Consider the following 24,263-nt stretch of genomic DNA (forward strand, 5'->3'; position numbering starts at 1 on the left):
TAGCAATAGTTTTTAAGCACAGTGAAATACAGCATCCTTGTTGTATTCATTTCAAAATACGTTCAATTTGAGACTTGACATCCACACCGCAGTGACATAAGCAGACACATGTGGAGGAACAGCTGTGCCAAGCAGCTTATGAAACCTGCAGGATGAGCGCTCCCAGAAGAGCAGAGGCAGACCAATGGCAGGCCAGTGACACCGGGAGAAGACAGGAGAGCAGGAAAATGTAAAAAGCTGAGAGAAACACTGAAAGCAAAGGCCATTCACTGGAAACAATGACGGATGGAGAGAACCTTGTTAAATGCTGATGAAAGGCTGCAAGAACTGTTCTGGTTTCTTCAAGGGCCTGTTTGCACCCTAACGCCACCTGGTGGTCAAAAGCACTTATAGCATCTAATAAAACAAAGATGAAAGGTTGACAAAAAGATGTTTCCTTCCTAAGATGCAACACTTTCTTATATTATAAATATCTAAAACATAGACAATGCGGTATCTTTCTCTTGGAAACTCTCTTTTAATAAAAGGAACAATCTCTCTTCTCTGTAATGTCCAAATTTGCCCAAATTTAACTCAAATTCAACGCCATCACTGTAACAGTGTGTTTTTAATACCTTTGCCAGGTGAATTATAACTAGCAAATACATATACAACCTGTATATTTTATTTTTCATATTTTCACGAGTCTGGTATTATACACTTGCATTACATTTCAACACAACATGCAGTACATATATTATAAAATAAAATAAAATGCATAATAATTAATCAAACCGCGTGTATAGTGCCATTATGTTGTGCTGAAAGGTACCACAGTTGTGTATTGAAAACAACATGCTAACACCTTGGCCAGAATACACAAGCTGTCCTCGAGAAAAAGTGTTCTGAAAGTCAATGAAATATATAGTGCGACTCTAAACATGCTGTGATATTAATCACTGCATGGACAGCAACTACTAAAGCAAAAATGACCACAAATCAAATGAAATAAAATTAATTTTAGTTTATTAAAAAAAGAAAGGCAGCCTTTTCTATTGTTACAATTTCCGGGCAAAAATGATGTAAGCAAAGATTTCTTTATATAGCACTTTTCAAAACAAAAGTTAAAGTGTGGTTCACAATAAAAGCATTTAGCATGAAATATCAAACAGACAGCCACAACAGCAACAAAACTGAATTAAAACAGAACTAACATAAAACAAAAGAGCATAGACATCTGTTTAGAAAAGCAAGATAATATGTTTTTTTATTGTCAATTGATCTCCCTTAATTTTAAATCAAGCTCTGGAAACATCCAGTAGACACTGGCTGGTTGACCTGAGAGACTTTAAAGTTGCTATATGGGCAGAACAATTCAGAACAAATTTACCTTGCTGTTTAGTAATAACTAAAATTTTAGATTTAATTTTAAACTTCACTGGGAGACAATGAAGACAGGCCAAAACTGGAGCAGTGCACTTGTGTCTGTGTTAGAAGACGGGCTCCTGCATTTTGACCCATCTGAAGAAGAACTCCAGCTCCGCTGCCGAGGACAGAGTACAGTGAATTACAGTAATCTACGCATGAAGGCACAAACACATGGAGACATTTCTCAGCACTTTCAAGTGATAAAACATGTCTGATCTCGGCCAATTAACACGTTTAAAGAATTAAAAAGCTTTGTAATGTTATAATATATCAGCTAGTGTGAAGTCAACAACCGAAGAACAACAAAGTCACTGATAAAACAATTAACACGGGTTTGTTGCACGAACAGTTTTATTTCCATTAGTGCCGAGAACAAGCTCAGAGGCATACTGCAGCAATAGACATTTCTTTTGTTCCAGACTCTAAACATTGCTTTGTATTACCATTATTTTCAGTTTGATCTCTGACAAAGCACATAACTTGAGTATGAATTGATGTATGGGCAGTGACAGAAATAATAAATAATGAAAAATGAGGGGTGGTGATGAAACTCAGTCTTCAGTAAGCAGAAAACACAAGAGGGACAGACATGTACATGTACATATACCTTTGACGCAAAACATGATATATATATATATATTTCGAGACGTTAATCAAGCCCAAAAATCTTACTGAAAAACAAAATATTTACACATAAAACTTGATGTGTAAGATGTGGATATGATATCCTGTAGGAGGAACCAATATTTTTTATTTCAGCTATCTTTAAGAGATAATGTCAGTGGAAATACAATCTCCTGAAACACAACACTTCCAGAGCTCTGTGCTGTCTGTAAAATCTCTACCTACATTTTCCTGCACTCAAAACACTACAAAATATAAGATCAATAGAATATGAATACTGCAAAGAAATTATTGTATATTCAGTATCTGAAAGAAATGTACAGCACATTTTTTTTTCAGAAAAAAAATGTTGTTTGAGCCTTTCTTTTCTTTAGTGGATCAAAAAAGTTATCTGATTTTCTCACTGTACACTTTCTACTTCACCTTAAGTACTTCATTCAACATTCAAACACCAGATAACCGTCACAGGTCCGAGTGACGGTAAAGAGGAACAATAGGAGTCTGATTTACACTCTTCTAACATACAATACATACAACTAAAGAGTAAAAAAAAATCTCATGATTTTTCCCATGATGTCTTTATATTCAGTTTACATATGGAATGCTTAAAATCTAAAATAGCTTTGAAGACTTAAAAACAAACTCAATGTTTTCGTTTTAAATCAATGTAACCTAACCAGTGGAGCATTTTAAGTCATTTTCCCCACCCCAGCACCAACCAGTTTTTATAAATTTCTTAATTGCAGACTTGGAAACTGGAAACATCCCAGCTTGAGATGACCTCACCTCTGCCTGTCAGCCAATACGGATGTGTTAAAGACCAATCCTACAGAAATAATGTCCTGCCTGTGGTCTACAAACTGTGTACTGTGTAGCTTTGCGGTCAGTGCTGTGCCAGTCCAGTGAATATTTACAAGCACTTTGGAAGCATGCAGAAATAATAACATATGACAGATGATGACATGACTCTGAGCTAAATTCAGTCAAACCTGTGCAAGTTGTCGCAACACGTTTTTCATTTTAAACAGTTTTTAGTATTAAACCATCGTCTTGCCACAAACTACTGAAATATTATTGTGATGACATAAAAGAAATATTTATACAAAAGATATATACCATATTAATTAGTGAGCTTTAGAGGTGGTGGTAAGAAAATATTTAACCGTTGCACAGAACCAGCCTAGAAGTTTCCCCCTAGTCATTACGTTTAGCTAAGCTAACGTTTCCTGGCTGTAGCTTCATATTTATGAGAATGTTATGAGTAAATATGAGAATGGTATCAATCTTCTCATCTAACTCATCTAACAAAAAAGGGGAAATAGCATATTTTCCAAAATGTTGTACTATTACATTAAACTGAATTTAGCCCTGAGAAACATTATACAACGGTACCTTAAAAACATTGAAAAATAAAGAGAAAACTCAAAGAGGCAGTTTTTCATCTTCTTGATAATGCAGCATATATTTACCTCATTATCTATGTACAAGGCGTATCAACTTTCTGAATGAAGCAAAAACTAAAATCAAACTATCACAAAGACTTTAAATTACCTATCCACTCAAATGAATAATATTGGCCTATGATATCATGTGGAATACAATGACAGAGCACACCCAAAATACGTTTTGCAAACACATGGCATGTTTATGTCTTCATTTGTGCCCTTTGACAAAGAGGAATGATAAAACTAAAATAAATAGACATGGCACGAGCCTCCTTAAGAAACTGCCTCTTTCTTTGCCAATAAGTATTCAGTGTTTCATTGCCTGAGAATTTGTCCACAGTTATGTTGAGATAAGTAAATAATCAATGGTGTCAAAAAATAATTTTCATTTAAACTGGTGTGGCAAGAGGTCTTTAATACTGAGAGGAATGATCTGAGGGGCTTCCAAACACTTAAGGATCCACCTCCCTCTGTGTCCTATCGCAAAGTGTTTCAGACCCAGTACTGGTTCTTTTTCAAGGCTGGGTTCGTTGTCCGACAGTGCTGCAACAACTCCGGGTCTGCGTCTTTGGAGTCCATGTTGGACATGGGGATGTTATTGGCTGGGTCAGTTTTACGAAAGGTTTCTGTGCCGGCCACCTCTCCGTTTTTGGGCTTGGATGCTGCCGTCTGGACATTGTGCTTTCCTGTCTTGTTTTTACGGATCAGGTAGTAGGCCAAGATGGCTGCCAGCAGCAAGAGGAGGAGGATTACCAGGATCGGGATGAGAATAGACCAGAAGTTGCTGCGCCGGGAAACACGTGTTTTCCCGTGGGAGCCAGAGCCAGAAGATGTTGTAGTGGGGGCATCTCTGCCCGTCCAGCGGGGGCTAGCTGGAGTGGAACGAGGGGACCCAGCCACACCAGGGAGGTCATTACTGTCCTTCGATGGGGCTTCTGAGGGAATCCTCAACAGAGTGGCAGGATAGACCCCAGATGCATTGTAGGGGCCCGTCTGGAAGGAAAGCACACATTCTGCAGGAGGAACCCCATGGGCTTTCAGCAGGAAGCGGGCCTCATCCTGAGTGACACTACCTTGTGATCCAGAAGAGCTATTTAGGATTTCCATAGCTATGCGGCCCTCATCCAGGTCCTTCTGACTGAATATGTCCACTGGCTGGCCTGCACCAGGACCTCCAGACCTCACAAAACGAGCCCCCCTCGGTTGTTGGATGACAGTGAACGTGGGGGAGGTTCTGGTCTTGTTTGCCAGGGGAGTTGCATCCAGAAGCTTTCTGTCCAGTTGGACAAGAGCACCTTCGGGTAAGAGAGGATCCTGAGCAATGTTGGCCAGAGGCTGGACTGTGATGTTGAGGACAGAGGAGACATTAGCAGCCCGGCTGCGGGCTACAAATGCAACACTGTCTCGAGGCGAAGTGGACTTGACAAAGCGCACACTGACTCTGCCTTCTTTGATCTGCTTCTGGGTGAAGGCGGATGTCGGCTGCCGGTCTACCATGACAGCTGCATACTTAGGAACACTTGTGATCTTGTAAAGGATGTCCTCCTCAACAGGTCCCCCAGTGGTGGCCCTCAACATCTCCTCAGTCACCAGGGTCTCATCATCGCCTTGCTTCACCTTGATCTCAGGGGCTTTGTCAAGAAACAGGGTGCGAGCTAGGACACCGATATGGAGTGTGTGTGGCTTTGTTTGGTGTTCTCCATCGGACACAATGAATTCCACAAAGCCATCAGCAAGGCTGCTATCGCTGTAGAAGCCCACCTGCCCACGGTTGACCATCTCTTGTGTGAACTCAGAGATGGGGTCCATTGTGAGTGAGTCAACCAGTTGACCGTTGCTAGGGGCTTTGGTCACTTTGAAGTGCACCTCGTCTGGCGGACTGTCCTCGTCTTGAGTGTTAAGATGCTTCTGGGTCAAGATGGTCATGGAGCCTTGAAGAACCTCCAAGAGCATGTCTATAGTGACTAGTTCGGGGGGGTCAGAGCCTCGCCGCTTGATTGAGATATTAAAGATCTCCTCCAGGACCATGGATTCGGCAGGTAAGGCCACACCATGACCCTCAGATTTTAGATGGGCCCTGAAAGAGAAACTGTCAAAGGAGGCCCCTGAGTCATCATGGAGATACTCCAAGTTTCCTTGAGTTACATCTTCCTGCATGAAGGATGGGGCATTACGGGGCAGGTCCTGACCACCCAGGGTGATACGACCGTGGTCAGGGAAACGCTTAATCTCAAAAACCACATCCACATCGCCTTGCTTATCTTCAGGTAGGCTAGCCAGAAGGTTGGAGGCATCAAGAATTGAATCGTCAATGGTTTTCCTCTGGCCTTGCACAATTTCCAGACCTGAGCGGAAACAATAAAAACAAACAGTTTTCAAAGATACTTTCTGTCTAGGTCTGACTGTCTCCTGTCGATATTTAATCAGTACATTTAGGCTGTGGGCACATTAGGAGAGACAGATGGAGCAGGGGGCTTGTTGTTTTGGCAGCAAAAGAAGCAGCGGTGATAAATCCCTTTATGACTTTGGACTGTTCAGGCAATGAAGAATTACAGTACATAATAAGAATGTTATTCTAAAACTCTATAAAAAACTAAAATGAAGAACAGGTCAAATTTCCCAGCATAATGACAAATTTATCAGAAATACACATTAATGTGAATTTGAGTTTTACCATGGGATGATTTGCAGATATTTTAATTAAGATTCAACAGTGACTCAGTTGTGACTGCTGGGTGAATTAAGGTATTTTTTCAATCTGGGAACAAACTTGATGCAAATTCAAATCAAGCTGCCATAGAAATGTATGAGAATTTCTACACATCAGCATATTGGTCTTAAGAAAGTATATTTTCAAAATAAAATCTGTTCAAAAGATTGCATACCAGCAAAAATATCAACAGTTCAGAATTTGTGACATTTTCACAAAAACAGATATGTTGAATGAAAGAATTATATATGGAGTTGATCCCAGACTGTGGACGACAAGTCACATGACTACAGTACTTGAGCCAGTCAGTCAATGTTTCCCACTTAAACTGAAGGCTCCACAACCTACAAACAATATTGTCCGATTTCGGTTTTATTAATGACATGAGCATGTGAGCTCAGCCAGTCTACCCTGTATGAATAAAGGTTAAATAAATAAATACACATCTGACGTGTCTATTTAAGTAAACCATGGCTGCAGATGGTGAAAACACAATGTAACTCTAGTGCTATTATTTTAGGCGGAGCCCTCTAATGGGGCTTTACAGGCTTAGCGGAAATGTATACACAATAACTACAATTGTGTTAAATTAGTGATAGAGTGGTTATTTATTTAGAGACTCATTTATTAGAGTTGTTATTTTAAAAAAAATGTGTCATTCATTCATATGAAAACATTATGTTCCTCTCTCATTTCGTCATTTACCTTTGTTCTTCCACAGCTGTGAGGAGATGTTGCTGTGAGCAGCATAGTAAGAGATGGTGATGGGCAGGATGTGACGGACATCTGGGGCTGGTTGGGATGACAGAGTAACCTCTATGGAGTCCCTTGCCACCCAAAAAGGCTCCTCAGGCATCTGGTGCTCGTAGTATACTGCTCCTGATTCCAGCTGTGTGTCAGAGGGAACAAAAGCAGAAGATGGTGAGTTGTTCAAAACTCTTAATCACAATGGAGTGTATAAAACTATCAATATCAAATAAGATTATGATACAGGGAGAAATAATGACAGCCAAGTGTCTTTTGGAAAAAAAAAATCTGTATCAGTAAATTACCTAAAAGGACACATAATATGAGTATTTTGGCCAAACATCTACTATACCATCAGCTATATGATCGGTCAATATCTTGTCAATATCAGCTTGATTTTTGACATCCTACTTGCAGTCACTAGTTAATAGTTAATCTTCTTGAGTTTGCTAAAATATTTTATTGCTCTCTTTCCCTCACAGTAAAATGGGAGCTCAAATGGCTGCAGCAGTGGTTTGGCTCAGCTGTACTGGGATCCGGGTTTGAGAACTGGAATGTGACGGCCTGTGTTCACTCTCTGAGGTCACTGTGTCCTAAACTCAACTCTTCTCTCTCTTACACACACACACACACACACACACACACACACACACACACACACACACACACGCTATAGTATATTCATGCATGCACACACAAACACACAGTGCTGAATAACTCCAATCATGTTTTCAGCTCAGCGTTGTGTTAGATTTTCTGTCACACTCTAAACAGAGAGGTTTGCAGGGAAAGAATGTTCTCGTGCTCATCCAAGCATGGTCAGATGTCAGGAATGGATATAAAGAAACGGTCTTGAACCAGATGGAGACGAGAGTGAGAATACACTGCCACCATGGCAGACAAACACTGGCCATACAGTGCACACATAGCAGCACTACATGGTCAAGTTGTGTACTCCATAATCCTAAACCAAATCCATTAAATGCTAAAAATACCATCAGTAATGTTTATTAAGAGTAAAAAAAAAAAGAGTTGCCTGTAATTTTCTTTCTTTTTTCCTTTTTCTAATTATGTTTACATACTTAGTAGGTTACTTTGCCAACTGTGCAGTAAAAATAAAAAATTCTGTAATAAATTCCCTGAAAACTCTTCATTTGTTAGGTATTATTCTTTGCCTGTGCCCCCAGTGTATATTTAAAGCCTCTCCAACCCTGTCCTTTACATACAGCTTTGACAGAGACAGAGATTTATTTGACAATGATAAAGATAAATGCAAGGCTGCAGTCACCCAGTCCTGACATGCAATTAAAATTGTCAAGAGTAAAAACTCAAAAAGCTAAAAGCTTATTAGCATGAATGCTCATGCTAACAGTGAGCCTTAACATCACAAAGGCACAATGTCATATATAATGAGGCCCCCTGCTGGTGAAGAAGAGGAACATGTTGATGCCTCGTGCTGTGAGTTTGAAAGTTAAATGAAATATTGCATCCATAATGGACTGCGGTTATAGATGGTCTGTTGATGGTACAAACTTAAGTTAGGAACATATTGTCTGATGCAAACCAGCCACAGTGTATGTGAAGCAGAACTGAACTAAAAGTCAAAATTCTCTGTGCACAGTTGCACTGTTTTTAAGTACATTTCCATTAGCTATAGAAAGGTTTAATGGTCTAAAGGGGAAATATTTTGTTTGTTATATGATTCAGGTGAGATTGAAGAAGAAGTCCATGTCATGTTTATTGCTCATTACACCATGATTTAAGGGCAACATTGGGGATGATTAGAAAAAGTTGTGAAGTCAAAGTTCTTTGTTTGCATTGTAATGTTATGTGCATGAAATTTCGCTCTTGTCTGACAAAAGGTTTCACCACTGCTGTAGCATGTTTGGTGTCTTGAGTCCAATGTGGGCTGGGCACTTGTATGTGCATAACACAATAACATAACATAACATACTCACTATAGTACACAATGTAAAACAATAATACTTAATTTGAACAGTCCACTGCTAATAATCAGGTAATATAGCGGGTTCGTCCTTAGTTTCAGGTGATTTTCAGAATTTTGTGGGTTAGGATAAGTTCAGGGTTACAGTTACATTGTCTTTAAAGATGCAGTGAATGGGCAAGTGTGTTTTTTGTCAGCTGACAGTATGAGCCTATTCAATAAACTGTCTATAAAATAGATATTTTAGCTCGAAATGTCTCTCTGTAAATATTTTGAATATTACCAGCTCAGTCCACTTTAAAGTTACATCCTCATACCTAAAAAACTAAATAGGTCGTTTGTCAGTTGCCCCCAAAACGTTACACATGACTCCTCTCTGGTTAAGGTGTTTGGTTAAGTTTAGGCAACTAAAACTACTTGGTTAAGGTGAGAAAATATTCATTGTTAAAACAACCGATGATGAATGTTGGTAGGAGACGGGATACAAACAGAGGTCTTTAGTGTCATTGTCCCATTGTATCATAAGAAATCAGTTGTTGCAATTGCACTGACTTCTCTAATATAAATAAAAGTCAATGCTGAGTAAAATATATGAAATAACAGTATAATTATGAGCAGACTGTAAAAAGTATTCAAGAGCTGCAACTGCAATCAGCTGCGTTTTTCTGCATTAAAGCCGCATCATGTCGTGTTGTGTGTCTGTCTGATGGTCTATGCAGCAGACGACTGGAGTGCCTCTAACAGCTATGACTGCTTAGTAACACAAACCTGCGATTTACAGAAATGTTAAACCTCAAAGTGGAGAGGATTTATTTGAAAAGAAAATGAATAATAATTGAACTTACAGTGCCCCCTTAATGCAACTTATTATTACATTTCTTTTTTGCTTTAATGCATTTTACTGTTTTAATGTTTATTTGTTACTGTTACTACTAATTTATTATTGTTATTAAAGGTTAATGTAGAACATTCATTTTAAGAAGGGAGGAAGGGAAATTAGTTTAATGTACTTAAAAAATACACCCCAGAAACACACATTTATCACCACACTCAGAAAAAGTAATTACCTGTGTTTTTGAGAAGTGGGTAATTTCCTCATACTGGTTCCTGTCATTGGCCAGGATGAGTCTTCCCAAACGAGGTGGGCGGATAAGTGAGTAGCTTATCTCATTTCCATCCTCATTGGTTACAGCCCCCAGATTGGCACTCGTGATGGGCTGCCTTTTTCCTGTGTAAACACACACACACACACACACACACAGAGTCCTCTGAGTGCTGTGATGATTCTGTTGAAAATGGCCTCTCGGAAGTGTAGAGGAGCTTGTGAAATTAAGCAGAGTCTGGAATTGCCTCAAACTTTAGCAGTTACAGTAACTCATGCACATTACTGTACAGAAGTGTTTCCTGATGGTGAGAGTTTCATTCCAAAATTTTATCCAAGCTTTCAAACTCATCTCCTGTGTCATGCATAAAAGTAAAGTTTATTATGAGGTTATTGCCTGTGCTGACACTTGTGCTCATGAAATAGTTTCACTTCTCAAAAGTTTCATCTGGAGAAGTTGAGATTTTTAACCACTAAAAATAAAGTGACAGTTTTTTTCCCAAAGTATTTAAACAGACTTGAAACAAAACAACTTCTCTTTGGTGACTATATGACTTTTCTAAGATGCAAAAACACAATCTTCCTCTTATGAATGAAAACTGAATTAATAAGCAATAAAATTCACCCTTGTTGAATTCAGTACACTCAGGGGTTGTGCAGCTACAAGCTTTCTTGGTCTGGTATGACCGTAGCTTGTAGTGGCTAATCTTAGCATAGATACTGTGTAACTGCCATTAATGAGTTGGAGTTTACTGCCTTTATGACCTTCCTCTACTTGTGCTCCTGTTACACAGCATTTAAGCATGTTTCAGACAAAGATAATAATGTGATTGTAATTACCACTTTGGCCACCGTGGCCGCTGTTCAGAAAAAGTGACAGTCTCAAATTAAATTAGTAAAGTAAAGTAACTAAAATACAAATCTCTTTGGCACATTTACTCAGGCACCAAATGAACACTACATCTACGTCTGCAGAATTTTCAGATATGACAGAGAAAAACATAAAAATGGGTACCAAAAAGAAAATATATTTTTTAAAATGTGTATTATTCTATCTATATTACTCCATGTAAGTTTTAAACAAGATCAAAACAAACATCCCAGGCAAACTGCATTAAATGCAGGAAGGATAGAAGGACATAAATCATTGTTCATGGAAATGTCCTGTTAGCAAAGATATTTGGAAGAAAGTTGTATTTTGTGCTTCTTTATTGTTGATTATGATCTTCCTTTATGTCCTGAATATGTTTACTTGTATATTTCCTACTCTTAAGGAGTGAAAAAAAGCTATATTTTTACTGTCTGTATGCCGAATATACCAGTTGCTGTGCTTTTTGCTATCTATTGAAAAATTCGAGGGTTTTGAAAAGATGTGGGGACCATTCACAGATACAACAACTCTATTTGTTACAAAGTAATGACTTTAGTAAAGTCTGGACAAACTGTACATCATTTTTTGTTTGTATTTTTTCTTTTTTGACCATGTTTTGTATGTCTGACATAGATACAAAACAGAATAAATATAACCTATTATTATAGACCTATTATTATATTGCCGTAATGACTAGGTTGAGCAAGTGACCACACGCTCGTCACTGTGGTTATCCTTCCATCACTGCCGCCGTCGAGGCTCAATATCTGAAGGATTCTGGCATCTTACCTGGAAATACCATGAGCTCCTCCTGCGTTACCATGGTGATGGTGAGAGGCCTGGCCGTGACAACAAATTGGTAGAGAGGAGATGTGTGCTCTCCGTCTGTCACGGTGAAACTGAAACCTCCAGACTCCTCACCTGCAGCAGCAGAAGAGTTTGGATTCCAATCATTCAGTTAGTTAATTAGCTTTCTATATATTTCTATATATATTATATTTCAATTTATATGATACTACTTATTTATATCTACTACTTATTATTTACTATATTACTAATTATAAAAGCAGAATGTAATTTAAAACTTGCTATACCTTTGTAGCCTTGATGAAAATTACACTTCTATTTGGCACACTCAAAGGGGACAAAAAAACTAGTACTAGTTTTACTGTCTCATGACACAAAATGGCCACAGTATATCTGTGGGGGTGTAACAGGGCTGTTGATCAATACCAGTGACTTACTGATGACTTTGCCAGGTACTGAGACTTCACTTGTGTAGTAGGGGATAAGTTTAAGCAATGTTGTTGTAATAATACGGCGGTAAAGGCTCAACCTGGTGGACTCACCCTCGTGAATGAAGATGACCTCCCCTTTGTTTATGTGAGCCTGTGTGAAATTTAGTATGCCCTCCTCGGGCGCCTCTTTCAACGCCACCATCCCATTGGTTGGCACCTCGACGTGGTAAACCAGTTCCTCTGCAGGGGTATCAGCGTCGTCAGTGTTCAGCATGCTGGAGGTGATATCAGCTTCCTCTCCAGCAAGAACCTGTGAAATATCAAAGACAGTGGGAGGGAGAGAGAGAGAAACAGAGATGAAAGGACACCACAGATTACTCAGTCTGAGTTATGTTTGGAGGAATGTAATTCAAGCCAGGGGTCAGAAGTTTATTTGAAAATTATTAGCAGCTGCTTAGTGTATAAAATACAATATGATGGTGCACATTAACATATGTCTGAAGTTCATCAAAGTACCAAAGTAATTTCTTAGATACATAGAAACAAAGAAACAGGAACAAACAGGAACAAAATAAATAAACAAATCCTACAAACAGCCACCTCCAAAGTAACAATTTCAAAGGTTAATTATTTCTCTGTGGCAGTCTAGACGCTCATGTTATCAGAAGATGGAGCACAGCAGCGCAGGCTGAATGACTCTCCCTGGGTGGAGAAGGCTTTAATGGACTTCTAATGGTTGGCTGGCTGAAAGGAGCATTAATTGAAAGAAATGGGCCAGATCCCCAGGAAGACATTCTTAAATAGCTGGAATCAGCTGGGAGAGGGAGCCGAGGGCTCCCTGCAGTAAGAGGTACATATCGATCTGGAAAGACATTCGCCCGCTGATACCTCTCTCGCTCCCTCTTTCTCATGACTCAGGATGAAGAGCAAGAAGCCTCCGGCAGGAAGAAAAGGAGAGAAGAAGTCTCAGGTGTGGATATTAAAGCTTCAGGTGTCAATCACTGAGAGTCAGTTATATTTAGAAGTTTATTTATGCTATGTGGCACGTACAAGCACATATCATTCATGATCATAATGCATATGTCAAGAGGTATTTTCTAATGAAGTACTAGAAGTGCTGTAATTATCTTTTTTCGTGAGCTCTCAACCTTACCTTATCTACCTCTATGCAAGTCAGTAATTCCCTATGATAACCCTAGCAACTTACACTGACCTTAGAAAGAGAAATAACATAGACTCAAAACTTAAAACTCAACCTGTCTTATAGCCGTGTTGCTTTCTGCTCTACTGAGGAGATTGTCCATTGAGAAAAAGAATGATCTCTTGCCGCTTCTCTCATTCTTCACATGTCAACATGTGCTCAGTTTTTGATGGGAAGTTGAAAATGCACCACCAAATAACACATGGTACATTAACAACAGCTGTCTTCAACGGCGATGACGTGCTTTAAGGTGGACTTTACATTTAATTTACTGTAATAGCAGCCTAAATACTTAACTTAGTATTTAAGTTTATACCGAAGGCTGCAGTCCAACCTATAGATCTAGACACTTACAATTTAATAGAAAACAATATAGCACCAAGTGCCTAGTGACTCAAATCTAAACCAATAATCAAAACAAGACTAAGCGTCTACAGCCATGCTAACGGCTTCGAGCTAAAAACTAATGTAATAAAAATGCTAATATGCTGATGTTTAGCATGTTTTAGCAGGTATGATGTTTACCATGTCCACCAGTTTAGTGTGTTAGCATAGCAGTAATTCATCCTGAAGGGGGCATGAATGTGTTTACCAAATTTCATAGCAATCCAGCAAATATTTGATGAGATATGGGTGCGCTTGTGGAAAAGTCAGGGGATGGCTGTTGAGGTATTTCAGTCTTGACTAAAGTGGTGGACTGAATGACCAACTGACATCCCCAGAGCCACACTGCTAATGTGGCTAAAAAAAACACGTGCTCCATGTCCCCCTTTTTTATACTCGAAATGTTCTGGAGCCAAACATAATGACAAAACAAACCAACTAAATTGCTGTCTCTTTCAGTCCTCTATGTCATTTCTGGTATTTCAGACCAATCTAGACTGGTTCAATATAACAAATGTGTTGTGAAGTGTATAATTTAGTTGCCTCACAGTCCACTGCTCATAACATCCCATTCAGTTTGACACGCCATCAAAGCTCTATTGCCATGACATACAGCATCAACAGTTCAAAGCCATAATTCACCATTACACACTTTGTGCTTTTTTTTGCTGGTAGATTGCATCTTTGTTCCTCTCAAATGATAACTTTTATAACTGGTGACGACTTCATAGACAAGTAAAGTCTGAGTTGAAGTGAAATCAACAGTACTGTTCATGTTCATAGCACAATTTCTGCTGCTATTGATTTGATTTTAACAGTACTGTATAGTGACAGCAGAGGCCATTAAAAATAGGCTTGCATGTTCTATCTAAAAGTCCCGTCTCTAAAATACTAATTACAATACACTTTGCGGCCTCTGGTTGGATGTGGTAGTAAATCTGCTGTTTTGCTTTACTCCAAAAACAAAATTAGGATCTTCTAATGTGATTTTTGTGTACATGATTGTTCAAACAGCACGAGTGTTGATTTGATGACTTAAGGTCAAAGTATGTCCGGACGGTTAGGTTAAAACCAGACTAAATCGGGTTGAAAGGTAAACGTTTTTTGATGTCTAAGTTACATATAACTATAGTTTAATCAGCATTTAAATAACTATATTCAAATGTGTATTTATCCCTGTTTTGCACTGAATACAGTCATTGAAGTGCTTACTGGCCAGCGTTGGGTGCCAGGGTGTGGACAGCAGAGGTGCTGATGTTTGGAAGTAAGCTGGTGGCTAAATTTGGGATAATCCCTGGACCTTGGAGGGGAGTGAGACCTCCTACTAGTTACAACCTCTAAAGTGCTGCACCTGTACAGTATCTAAAGACTTCAACTGGAATTTGTGAAAAGGAAGTCAGTAGCTCACGCTGTGGTTCCACCAGGACTGGTGCACAAGAGATACCTGCAGAGACTGTTGACCAGATTGTGATTGACTCTGGGGACCAGTTAGCTATGAGCGACTATCGGAGAAGTCCTGTCCGAAGAATCACCTCTGGGGACAATAACCTTTCATGTGTCAGACACCTCCATGACAAAATGGGGCTAACCTGCCTGGATGAACTCGATAGGTGGTGTGGCGCCTTCAGAGGAAGAATGAGCATTGTTGCAGGCAAAAACTAGTGTTACATTATTCTCACCATCATTCTTCCACCACTACTAACGGAGCTGATGCTGTCGACGGTTTATTTTCGAGGAGGGTGGGAACAATCTCCTGACGAGAGGCAACAGAAATGATGGTCTTAATTTTCAGCACAGCTTCAAGACAAAAGCTCCTGTTGCATTTGTTTACAGTAACTTTATGATAAGGAATCACTATTAAATGCTCACTGTAGCATTTTTAAAAGATTCACAAACTTAATGAAGTTCTGTATCAGATCACAGGAAGCCCCAATGCAACCTAACAAAGAGTAAATTAACACCGGGCTGAAAAGCAATTTTCCGCTGTAGTCTCCAGTTGAAAGTTACAAGCCTGTTTCACCGTTGACTACATGCAGCATCCCTGATGGGTGTGGTCTGGTGTGGTCAGTGGTGTGCTTTGCAGCATCTGTAACCGCTTCCAGCAATGCTATCATGTGGTCCTGGAGTACACCTGTTCTCACTGCAGGAAGGTGAGAAGTTAAACCGCAGGAGGTCAGCAAAAAGAAGATTTTCTGGTCACTTTTTGATCTTCAGGGTATGCTGCAATTTGTTCTAGATGTATGGAGAACAAAATTAAAACTAATTTTTTAACAGGAAATGTGACTTGACCCTACACCGATGAATTTCGCGGGGCAGCTGATGTGAGACAGTGCTTCTTTTCAACACAAATGATTATGCTGCCTTTTGATTTCTATTATGAGGATGATAATAATCACCGTGTATGCAACACTGATTACCTATTGTGCTAAAATGCAACTTCGTACACCAGACGTTCACTGGAAGAAATATGAACTAGTTCCCAAACAGAAAACAGAATTTACACTGTAAAACAGCCTTTTCGAATACTAAAAAAAAGGTGTCAATATTTAAAATAAGGTCACATCACCAGGTTCATGTTATTGTCAGTACAAGTTCTGATGGACATTTTTTCTACAGTGCAAAACCGACTCCCTGACACTAGATGGCCACATCAGCCCACTCTACACCCCAGCAAGGCACCAGGCAATCTAGGGCAGGTAATCTGAAAATGGCCTTGCAAATTGATGGTTTATATAACAATCAATGCATTTAGCACCTAAGAGGATGGGCTGCAAATTTAATTTGATCGGACACAATGGCTGATATTTCATTTGGAGGCAGTAATGAAGGAGCTGCCATAGGCAAATAACTTAGTTTGCCGATGACTCAACAGGATACAACCGTCTCTTTAAATGTTTGAGACTCTGAGGGACGCCAGACGTTTGAAGCTGTATCCCAAACTGCCCGGCATCTGAAATCCTGGCTGGTTTAAGTGAAGGAGTTAGCAGTGTGTTTCTAAATCTATACTGGGGAGTGGGGAAGTAAAGGTGCACAAACAAGAACAACAAGAAAGAGGATAGTTTACTGTCAGTGCCTAAGCTGTAGTCTATGGCCATGAAGAAAAGAAGACAGTGGTAGACAGACAGATAGACAGACAGACAAAAAACTAAATAAATCAGACTGACCCAGAGGAACAACTATTCAGAGATTCAGAGCAAAGTTAAGTAGAACCAGACTGAGACAGACTGAGACAGAGTGTAAACCCTAATCGAAGCCAGCTGTATCCTATAGACTGGGCCAAATGGGATCAATGGTGAGCTTGAACAGAGCCTGAGCATGGCCATGTTAGTCATCATGTCTGATCATCTGCTGCAGAGGTCACTACACACACACACTTCCTGCTTTAAATCAATCCAAGTGCCGCTGGGTTAGCCCTGACTCTGTGCTGGGAGACATCCACATATTATTATGTTACATTCTGCAGCCGCAGTAGAGGAGGCACAGGGATTGGATGCCGCCCTCGCTCTGCCAGATAGCCGTGGTCTTGTCGACCATCTTGGTTTTCCAAAAATACGGGTTGCCAAGGAGACGCGAAGCCGCAGGCAGAGCAGGGAGGGCTGAATGACACAGTTGGTTTCCAGTTCTGTGAGCTGATTACTGCTGGCTTTTTCCAACTGCCTGCCTGTGCTCTCATAGTAGAATCTACCTCATTGATCCTTCAAAACTTTTCTTTCATGACTGATGTAAATCAGTTTGAAAGCGTGTCGCAAACACACTCTGAACCTACTGTAGATACAATTAAATATGGATACTGTTGAATAAACACCTTTCTTTTTCCAACAAACAGTAATTATTTTGATGACATTATTTAGTGATAGAGCTTAATTCGTCAGAGAAGAAATATAAGTGAGATTTATATATAGGAACTGTAACAGTACAGTGGTACACGGTCTTACACTAGAAGGAGCCTAGTTGTGTGCACATCACATGTAGGTGCAAGGCTATTGGAAGTCAAACATTTAACTTTTGTAAATTTAGACACATTTTGGGTTTATCTTCTTGTTGATAGCTGTATAGTCTCGATGATAACATGCTGCGCATGTTAGTGTATGGTAATAGAAAAATATGATGCATATGAGTTTTTCTGGTAAAAACTCATATGCATCATATTTGCATCAAGTTTTTCTGTTTTTTAATACTTTACATCATGTAAAATATTTGAATGACTCCTTTCATGTAGCTTACTATTTTGGATATATTCAAAATCTTTTTGAGAGACTTGATATATCTGATGTATTATTGTCTCCGTACTTCCACTTTTTGGGATTGATATATTGAGTATTTTGATAGTTTTCATTGTGCGCTTGTTGGATTGTTAATTGTTTTGTTTATCACCCTGGATGGGTTGGATGTTTAATCACACCTGTCACTGTAGAGCCTTTCAGCGTATTGGTATATACAGTATATGAGTGTGGAATCCAGTTTTAAAATTTTGATCTGACGAATATCCGACTGGGATTGAAACATTGTCTGTTTCAATAAATATGGTTTGGAGTCAGTGGGCAGGCTAACACTACCAACTCACGGAAAGTTATCAGAATTATTTCCAGCATACTTCTAAATCTTTACACTGTAATTTTACTTGTAACCCAATCACAACTTAACCTTGAATCCAAACACACAATGTGAATAGTTAAAATCCGAGTTTAAATGAACAAATGTGTTTTTTCATGACTATGTTAATGAGGGATGGGCAATAATTAAAACTCATTTAATTATAATCTTTTAGAATTAATCTTTTTGTGATAAATAATACTCTCAAGTTAGAGTGATACACAGTTCTATAATGTAAATAAGACAAAGATTAATTAGAAAATATTAACTAAATTTAATTACAGACAGAAATATATTTACAAATTAGACATATTTAATATTTTAAAATATTATTTTATGAAAGTTGACTATTCAAAACTTTTACATATATGGCAATAATCCCTGTATCTCAGAGATACAGGGATAAGTATTGGCATGGTGATAATAATACTAATCTCTCCTTATTGCCTGTTCTACTGCAAACGGAATCAGCAAATTTGAGACTGCATTAAAATGCATACCGATACTGTATACCTGAGATTCTGCTTGACACTGTATTGAGTGCATACACTAGTGAATCACTGTGAATCTTATACTTACGTGGCTTATATGATTCACTTGCCACATTTTGGCGCAGTCAAACAGAGAATATACTAATTCACTTCTATTTTATGGCTCTTTATAAAAACAAATGCTGTGGAGGCCACTGCTGTACTGACGCAGCATGCATAATTGTCTGTGAGGTCAGTATCCTTCTGTGTCTAAGTAGAAATTCTCTGCATTTATTGTACTTGCAGTATGAAGTGAATTTAATTCTCAGTTCATACAGGATTCATAAAAGTGGACTGTAACTGCAGCTGGAACTATCCAATATAGATGTGAGAAAGAGCAGCAACAACTACAGAGTTCATTCAGAGTTCAGAGTTCATTCATTCTTAACACTATGATTTTATATAAACTTAAACCTGTAATGTAAGCTACTTCCTACAACTCAAAACCTTTTGAGAGTTTTCGTCTCTTGGGACTTCTAAGTTAGTGGTTAACTAAATTCACACACTATTTTGTCAGAAAATCAAACTAAATCAAGATGAAGCATACAGCAGTAAAGCTTAAAACACAAGCAAGGTAGTTTTTATATAATTACCCCTTTTCAACACGTCAGAATCTCATCAACCATTATAAAGCCATTTATCTGCCGTTCCTTCATATTTTGTGTGGCTTGGGCATCAGACCAATAATGCAAAGTCTGGAGCAGATGGGAATGCCTACTGCCTGTCAATCACATGCACAAGTTGGACTGGTTCTTATTTCCAGCATACTGCAGGAGAGAAATGTATCCACAAAGGTAACATGAAATAAACTGAGCACTGGAACTGATATAAACCTGCAGGGAAGCAAGTTATTTTCTCTACAGTTTCATCTTTTATTTCATCTATTACTCATTCCCTTGTTTTAAAAGGTCACAATAAAAAGTTTGTTCTTTCCTCCCTCACACACAGTGACGGTTGTGGTCAGCTTGAATTCTCATCAGCTGAAATGTACTAAAAGAAAAAAGTATCCAACATACTGAAAGTTTACATTTTATAGATATAAATGATTTTCCTACAGTAACATTTCCAGCCCATTTACCATTGAGCATGTTGGAGGAAAACTCAAAGAAACAGCAAATGGATTTTCAGCAAGCCAAACATTACCTCCAGTCCAGTGTTATGTGTCAGTTTTGGCGGCTCATCGTTGACTGGTATGACAGTCACTGAGATGGTGACAGGGAGGCTCCGACGCTCAATCTCATAAGCCGAGGCAGAGAGTGTAAAACTGTCCTCTGTGCTCTCGGTGCTGTCATGCATGTAGTAGATGTGTCCAAGTTTCATCTGGAGAAGACAAAAAAGGATCCAGTTGTCACTCAATTCTGAATAAGACCTGAATGGTAGGAAATTAAAATAGGGAAAGGCTGGGTGAGCCTGAATAACATTTTACAGTGTGACTGCGTCTCTTACACCCATATCCAAAAACCACTGCTTTTAAGAAACCATGAAGCCATCATATCCATGTTAACTTGGACAAAATTCAAAGAGAATTGGAAGAAAATCAAATTCATGACATAGTTTCCATCTCTAATTCTTAATTTCTTAATTTGATTCAAATGTTTTGGTGCTCAGTGTGATTTTCTCAGATAGGTGTCCTTCCCCTGATACATGGAACTCCAATCATTTTACTCATAAAAGTCAGTTTACTAATCATTTGGGGTACTACTCAGCCAGTGAAAACAGTTGTATAATGTCTACTGTTGCTCTGGGGGACCTGATTATCTCAGCTTTGGCTTGGAGACTACACATTTATAATAGAAAGCCTGCGTTACAAGGTGGAGTTTGAAACATGTGGGTGTTTATTAGACAGGGATTATCTAACAAAATTATGCTGTTGGTGGCATTATGGGAAAGGTAGGATCAAGGGTTTGGACCTTGACCCATACTAGGGACTAAAAGTCACAATATCTTGGCCCCTACTGCTTTAATTTTCACCAGTGTTTTATAAATAAAAGTCTCTTGTGAGTCCACCAACTTTATGGAAAGCAGTTGATCTCTTGCGTACCTATTTCTATCCCTTTCTATCCCTTATCATCTTCATGTAAAGTACATGAGGATGATTCTTTAAAGCAAAAATTGTTAATTTGCTTGATCTTTAGAAGCTGGCTAGCTGTTCCCCCCTGCTTCCAGTCTTTGTGATAAGCTAAGCTAAGTGTCTCCTGACTGTAGCCTCATATCTAACGGACAGATATGACAGTGATATTGATCTTCTCATCTTAGGCAATAAAGCGAATAAGTGTAGGTATTTTCCCAAATTGTCAAACTATTCCTTTAAAGGTCCAGTGTGTAGGATTTCATGGCATCTAGCGGTGAAATTGCAGTTTGCAACCATTTGAATACCGCTCGCCTCGCCCTCCCCTTCCAAGAGTGCAGGAAAAAACTTTGGTGGCCGCAAAACTTGCAAAAAACGCGAAAGGCCCTATCTAGAGCCAGTGATTGGTTTGTCTGTACTGGGCAACTGTAGAAACATAGCGGTGCAACATGGCGACCTCCATGGAAGGGGACCTGCTCCCTCTGTAGATAAAAACAGCTTATTCTAATGTATTGATTCATAATTTCAGGTGATTGTACATTAATGAAAACATAACTAAATATTATATTCCATTTCTGCCAATAGCGCCTCCTAAATGTTACACACTGGACCTTTGAGGGTCAATGTTTTTAGGAGATGAGAAAATATAATAGTGTTCTGTTCTTACCTACAGAGACCTATATCTCTGTACTGTATACATTATATTGTTTGTTATCCTAAGCAGATAAAATATGTTTTCAAAGTTTTGAGACAAAGGCTATAATCAGGTCTTAAAGTCTGGGAGCAACACGAGAACAAGGAGAATCTCCCTTGTGGGACGAAACCTTGAGGAAAACCAGACGCACAAAGGAATTAGTCATCCAATGTCAAGTGAGCTGGATAGAAAACAACACCTGCGGCCGGGTGAGGAATCTCAGCACCCAGCATCCTGAGCTCTTGTTCCTCAGATTTGTCATTCTATCTGGATCAAATAATCCGTCTGCCTAACCTTCTTCTCTGATACTTTTTGACAAATGTACAGAAATTCAGCGTTCGTCTCTGTAAAGAGGTCAGTTGGAACTTTGTAAAAAGCCAGTAAGCTGCTGTGATGAGAGGACCTGCTTCAGAGAGCAGGAAGTGCCAAATGGATCCCATATGACCGACATCCTTCTGGAATAACAACCCCACATCATCATTACTGATCAGGGAAAGTCAGCGCTGCTCGCTGGGACAGTAAACAGCCGGTGGTTGTTGGACACGTGGCCTTCAGATTTACTTCAAGACAGACTGATGCGGGTGTCAATATTTTAAACTAGCTGCATCACTTATTTTGTTTTTTGATTTATGTAAAATCTCAGGGTCTGTGTGCCCACTGTATTTTGGAAAATTATTAATATAAACCGTAGAAGCTTGCTCACTTTGTTCTGAAAACATTTTGTACTTTGTGAAAAATAAAGATGCCTGTGTGGACTTTAATAGGTTTCCCCAGATGGAAAACCTAATTGAGACCTGATGGAGAGCTGAACCTGACAAAGGTGTATTAGAGCACAATGTTTTGATTTTGAGTGTTTAGATTTCCTCAATTTCCTCAAGTATACATGACTTTATTGTTCAAAGCCTGAGTAAATCATAGTCAGCGCTGTGGTTAGCACAATACCATACATTGTCTGACACAGAGTCGATGCTTATGGGACACATCTGGGCCACATTGCACATAGAGTTACTTAACATTCTTGTGGTTGGTGTTGATGTAGATCTTCTACATGAAACACTCTCATTTTTTCTCACTGCACACCCCCCATATTACTGTACGACTACATAGCCTCAGTGAACCACCCCAACTGATGACTTTATCGCAAAATTACTACCACTACACACCAGTCCGGTATCCATTCCCAGGGGCAGGGGGGACCTGCCCAGTAGAGCTCGAAACAGCATTGAACTTAGGGGAAAAAACTCTACAATACAAAATAGTATGCACACATCCGACTTTCCTTTCAGAACAATTACAGTCTGGTTTAAATGCTGCACCGACTGAGACTTGGACATTTATTCTTCAGTGTGGTACTCATTTGGGAGACCTGACTTTGTTTCATTCTCTGAGTATAGCAGTAAGAGAAAACAGAAAAAGAGTACACACTGTGCACACATCCAAAAGTCTCAAAGAAGCAGTATAAAGAAAATCTTTTTTTCTCTGTGACATATCCATAATGGCAGATGATGATATCTATGTTCATTTTTGCCTCCCTGCTACCAACGCAACCGCTGCTATATACTAGACCCATTCAAGTTGCACATTGGGATCTTTGAGAGACAGTATGAGTGAGTCTGGCAGTAGCAAAGCGCGGGAGTTTTGTGTGCACTCACACATTATTATGGGAATATACTGGGCCAGTTTATTTTGGCTTCAGGCGGTCCAAAGGCATCAGTTTTTCCACAATGCTTCAGCAAAGTAGAGAGGAGAAGAGGCAGACCAAGGCTAGATGTAGGAGCAATAAGATATGTGTCTAACTAGCTCCACTAAACTATGTGGTCCATTCAGAATGCATGAGGTTTTTCCACTGGTAACTACTCCTGCATTTTTAATATTTTCCTAAAGCTGGGGCCCCTGAACCACATGGAGGGAGACCAGATAACTGTGCTGCAGCAGCTCCCCGATTCCCTCCCCTCTCTATCTCGTACAACACAACAAATCCAAGACAGCTCTGAGTAGTAACTGGGGAAAGTTCCATGGTGACGCTTTGTTGTGGTAATCCTCTTGAACAACCACCATGATCTAGTCGTGAGAGGAAGATGTTATACTCCCTGCAGTTATTAAGATGGGATAAAATTTGGATTATTGGGCTTTTTGGGGTCTTCTGGGAAGTATTTGGTCCCAGACTGACAAAAATATGAAAATCTCTGTCCAAATGAAATGCAAGGGCTTTGTATGAACACTCTTCCTTGAAGAAATTATTAATCAAATGTACTTAAACTTTAAAATGTTAGCTAGAGGATCCAGTGTTTTGGTGGATTTGGCATGTGGTACATATATGCTAACCATTTGCTAACCCCTCCTAAATAAAAAGTCTCGAGTTTTATTTTACAAGGCATCTTTCTGCCTATAAGCAGGGCAAAATGTGTTGCATGGAACTTCGAAAACAGCAAAAGAAAACCAAATGGAAAAACACAATTCTTTAATATGATCATATTTCTGCAGGCACTCCTCTATATGCTAGTTTCTGATAATGCTGGTACATCACAAATTCCAGGCAAATATGCAAATTGAATGGAATTATAGAAATTGGTACCTGCATGCACTGAAAATAATGTATTTAAAAATAAAGCATGTGGAGGAGAGGAGTTGGATCATTAGGCAAAGGCGAATAGCCAATGACCTATCTCATTACCCAGTGGCTAATCAGCCATTAACAGTAGCA

At 39.2% G+C, this 24,263-nt stretch overlaps 1 protein-coding gene across 1 annotated transcript in view; it reads right to left on the minus strand.

Annotated features, from left to right (window-relative positions):
- Positions 1-988: 988 nt before the first annotated feature.
- The window catches only part of cspg4 (chondroitin sulfate proteoglycan 4), a 69,073-nt gene continuing 45,798 nt past the window's right edge, over positions 989-24,263 (minus strand). The window contains exons 6-11 of the mRNA XM_044193805.1: positions 19,941-20,117; positions 12,201-12,399; positions 11,641-11,772; positions 9,946-10,106; positions 6,892-7,075; positions 989-5,821 (exon numbers count right to left, since the gene is read on the minus strand). Of these exons, the coding sequence (XP_044049740.1) occupies positions 3,969-5,821; positions 6,892-7,075; positions 9,946-10,106; positions 11,641-11,772; positions 12,201-12,399; positions 19,941-20,117 (2,706 nt within the window). The 3' untranslated portion in view covers positions 989-3,968. The remainder of the gene's footprint in view (positions 5,822-6,891; positions 7,076-9,945; positions 10,107-11,640; positions 11,773-12,200; positions 12,400-19,940; positions 20,118-24,263) is intronic.

This window comes from Siniperca chuatsi, linkage group LG4 (genome assembly GCF_020085105.1).
Source record: "Siniperca chuatsi isolate FFG_IHB_CAS linkage group LG4, ASM2008510v1, whole genome shotgun sequence".
Taxonomy (NCBI): Eukaryota; Metazoa; Chordata; class Actinopteri; order Centrarchiformes; family Sinipercidae; genus Siniperca; species Siniperca chuatsi.